We start from the raw sequence: 2872 nt of genomic DNA on the forward strand, positions 1-2872 counted from the left end.
TACCAACAAGGTCTGACTCACCCACAATAACATGTTTCTACCAACAAGGTCTGACTCACCCACAATAACATGTTTCTATCAACAAGGTCTGACTCACCCATAATAACATGTTTCTACCAACAAGGTCTGACTCACCCATAATAACATGTTTCTGCCAACAAGGTCTGACTCCCCCATAATAACATGTTTCTACCAACAAGGTCTGACTCCCCCATAATAACATGTTTCTACCAACAAGGTCTGACTCACCCACAATAACATGTTTCTACCAACAAGGTCTGACTCACCCATAATAACATGTTTCTATCAACAAGGTCTGACTCACCCACAATAACATGTTTCTACCAACAAGGTCTGACTCCCCCATAATAACATGTTTCTACCAACAAGGTCTGACTCACCCACAATAACATGTTTATGCCAATGATGTCATAATCCCTGCATTTTCATTGCAAAAAAGTCACAAATATCTTAGAAGCAAGAGCAGCCATTTTCCCCTGTTGCCATGGGAACGTTATGAAGTGATGTAAAATTAAAGTCGGATTTTCATCAAACCGCCATTTTTGCAAGTTCCTGTAATTTCATTGCATAAAATTGCATTTTTCTGGAAGGACTGGCTGAGTTTGTCTGCTCTGGATGGGGAACGCTGATAATAATAGTAATAATAATGATGGTAATAATAATAATAGTAATAACTTGTGTTCCTCTTACCGGTCCTTCAGGCTATGCTGTCCCGACACTGGACTCGTCTCAGCGAGCTGACGGGTCACAGCTTTCACGTGGAGTCGGACAGCTTCTCCCTCAGAAACATCATGGAGGCGCCGCTGCTGCAACACAAAGAAGACATCGAGGTACCGGTGTAGGCCGGGTTTCACATTGGTCGTGGAGGTCTCCTTACAGCAGGAGAGGAATTGTTTGGATGTTTGTAAAGAAGCTGAACAACTAGGTCAAGGTTTGGGGGGGGCAGTGGTCGCAAACTCCGTGGATGGGTTCTGATGCAAACCTCGACAACGCGTAGCTCCCATTGCGTCATTTTAATGCTACCTAGCACTCACCCACAGTTAGCATCCCATTGACTCCCATTCATTTTGACGTCACTTTCACAGCAAATAACTTTCCTTCTGAAGCGTTTAAAGACTCTATTTGTCCGTTGTTAATTTCATAAGAAACGCGACGATGTATATAAGGCTCTGTTACCTTGTAGCTCACGTTATGGCTCCGTAGCAGACTTTTTTATAATAATAGGCTAACGGCTGTGTCATAACCACGCGACTTACCGTCGCATAGTCGACAAATCAGCATATTGTCAGGAGAAACTCGCAGACAGTTTGGACTTCATCAGCAGTTTAGGCTTAATTACTAACGTTAACTAGCATGTTTGTTAGCAGTAATTAGCATGTGCCTATGTTAATGTTAACTAGCATGTTAGTTAGCGGTAATTAGCCTGTGCCTAAACAACGAAAACAACATTAAGAATTCTTTTAGAAAGTAAGCGGTAACCTTGAAAAGCCAAGACTAATCTCGACGAGCCCGAGGTTGAACAAACCCTGAAATGATGTTAAAGTTCTCAGGTTTAAAGGTGAGAAAATACTGCCTGTGTGTCTGAAAGAAGGCTTCTGATTGGACTGTTTCCCCGCTGGCGTCAGGATGTGTGCATCAGCGCGGTGAAGGAGCGCGACATCGAGGCCAAGCTGAAGGACGTGGTGGCCGAGTGGAGCAGCCAGACGCTCGGCTTCGCCCCCTTCAGGAGCCGAGGAGAACTGCTGCTCAGGGGAGCCGACACCGCCGAGAAGATCTCCAACATGGAGGACAGTCTGATGGTGCTGACGTCGCTGCTCAGCAACAGGTGGGTGGGGGTCCCACCCGATGGGAGTCCAGGGGAGGTTTGAGTCACGCATGTGTCAGTTTGCAACAAGTAGTCTCCACATCTGGGAGAGACATGTGGGAGGAAAGAGGGAATGAACAAGGAGAAAAAGTAGAAAGGAAGGATAAGATGAAGTTCGAAAGAAGGAAATGCAGGAATTTGGAAGGAGAAGGTTGGATTAAAAAGGAAAGAAAGACAGAAAGAGTGAAAGAGACAGGAAGTAAGAAAGAGACAAGGAAGGAAGTGGGATGAAGGAAAGAGGAAACAAGGATAAAACAAGGAAGGAACAGAAAAAGAACAAAGAGACTACAAAGAAAGGAAGATAGAGACAATGAAAGGGAAGAATGAACGTATGGATGGATTGTTGTATGGATGGATAGATGGATGGATGGATGGGTGGATGGAGGGAACGATGGATGGATGGAAGTATTAATGAATGAACGTCTACCCGTCTCCTCCGTCCTGCAGGTACAACGCTCCGTTCAAGCCGTCCATCCAGCTGTGGGTCCAGAGACTGTCCAACACCTCCGAGATCATCGAGAAGTGGCTGTCGGTCCAGAACCTGTGGATCTACCTGGAGGCCGTGTTCGTGGGCGGAGACATCGCCAAGCAGCTGCCGCAGGTCACATGACACTCACGTCACATGTTTTCATTTTAATAAGTCTCACATCAGATAATAGTTCTGGTTTCTCTTTGCCTCGTGCAGGAGGCCAAACGTTTCCAGAACATTGACAAGTCGTGGCAGAGGATCATGCAGCGGGCACACGAGCTTCCCAACGTGGTGCAATGCTGCGTGGGAGACGAGACGCTCAGCCAGGTGCTGCCCACGTGCCTCTGAGCAACACACACACACATTACTCTGCCAGGGCTTTTATACATGAGACTGAGGGAGCGTGTGGAAGGTAGAGAGAATACAGCTTTAAGGAGTCTCCCCTGCTGGAAGTTAGAGAGAATACAGCTTTAAGGAGTCTCCCCCTGCTGGAAGTTAGAGAGAATACAGCTTTAAGG

The 2872-nt window shown here is 46.3% G+C and overlaps 1 protein-coding gene across 1 annotated transcript; it reads left to right on the top strand.

The window, feature by feature from the left end:
* Positions 1–722: 722 nt before the first annotated feature.
* On the top strand, positions 723–2740 carry LOC117940312 (dynein heavy chain 5, axonemal-like; the record flags this gene model as incomplete). Its single annotated transcript, XM_034865641.1, has 4 exons — positions 723–851; positions 1647–1846; positions 2333–2486; positions 2571–2740. Coding segments are annotated over 4 exons (615 nt in total), but the record flags the coding sequence as incomplete, so codon positions are not given.
* Positions 2741–2872: the final 132 nt, after the last annotated feature.

This window comes from Etheostoma cragini, unplaced genomic scaffold (genome assembly GCF_013103735.1).
Source record: "Etheostoma cragini isolate CJK2018 unplaced genomic scaffold, CSU_Ecrag_1.0 ScbMSFa_2185, whole genome shotgun sequence".
Classification (NCBI taxonomy): domain Eukaryota; kingdom Metazoa; phylum Chordata; class Actinopteri; order Perciformes; family Percidae; genus Etheostoma; species Etheostoma cragini.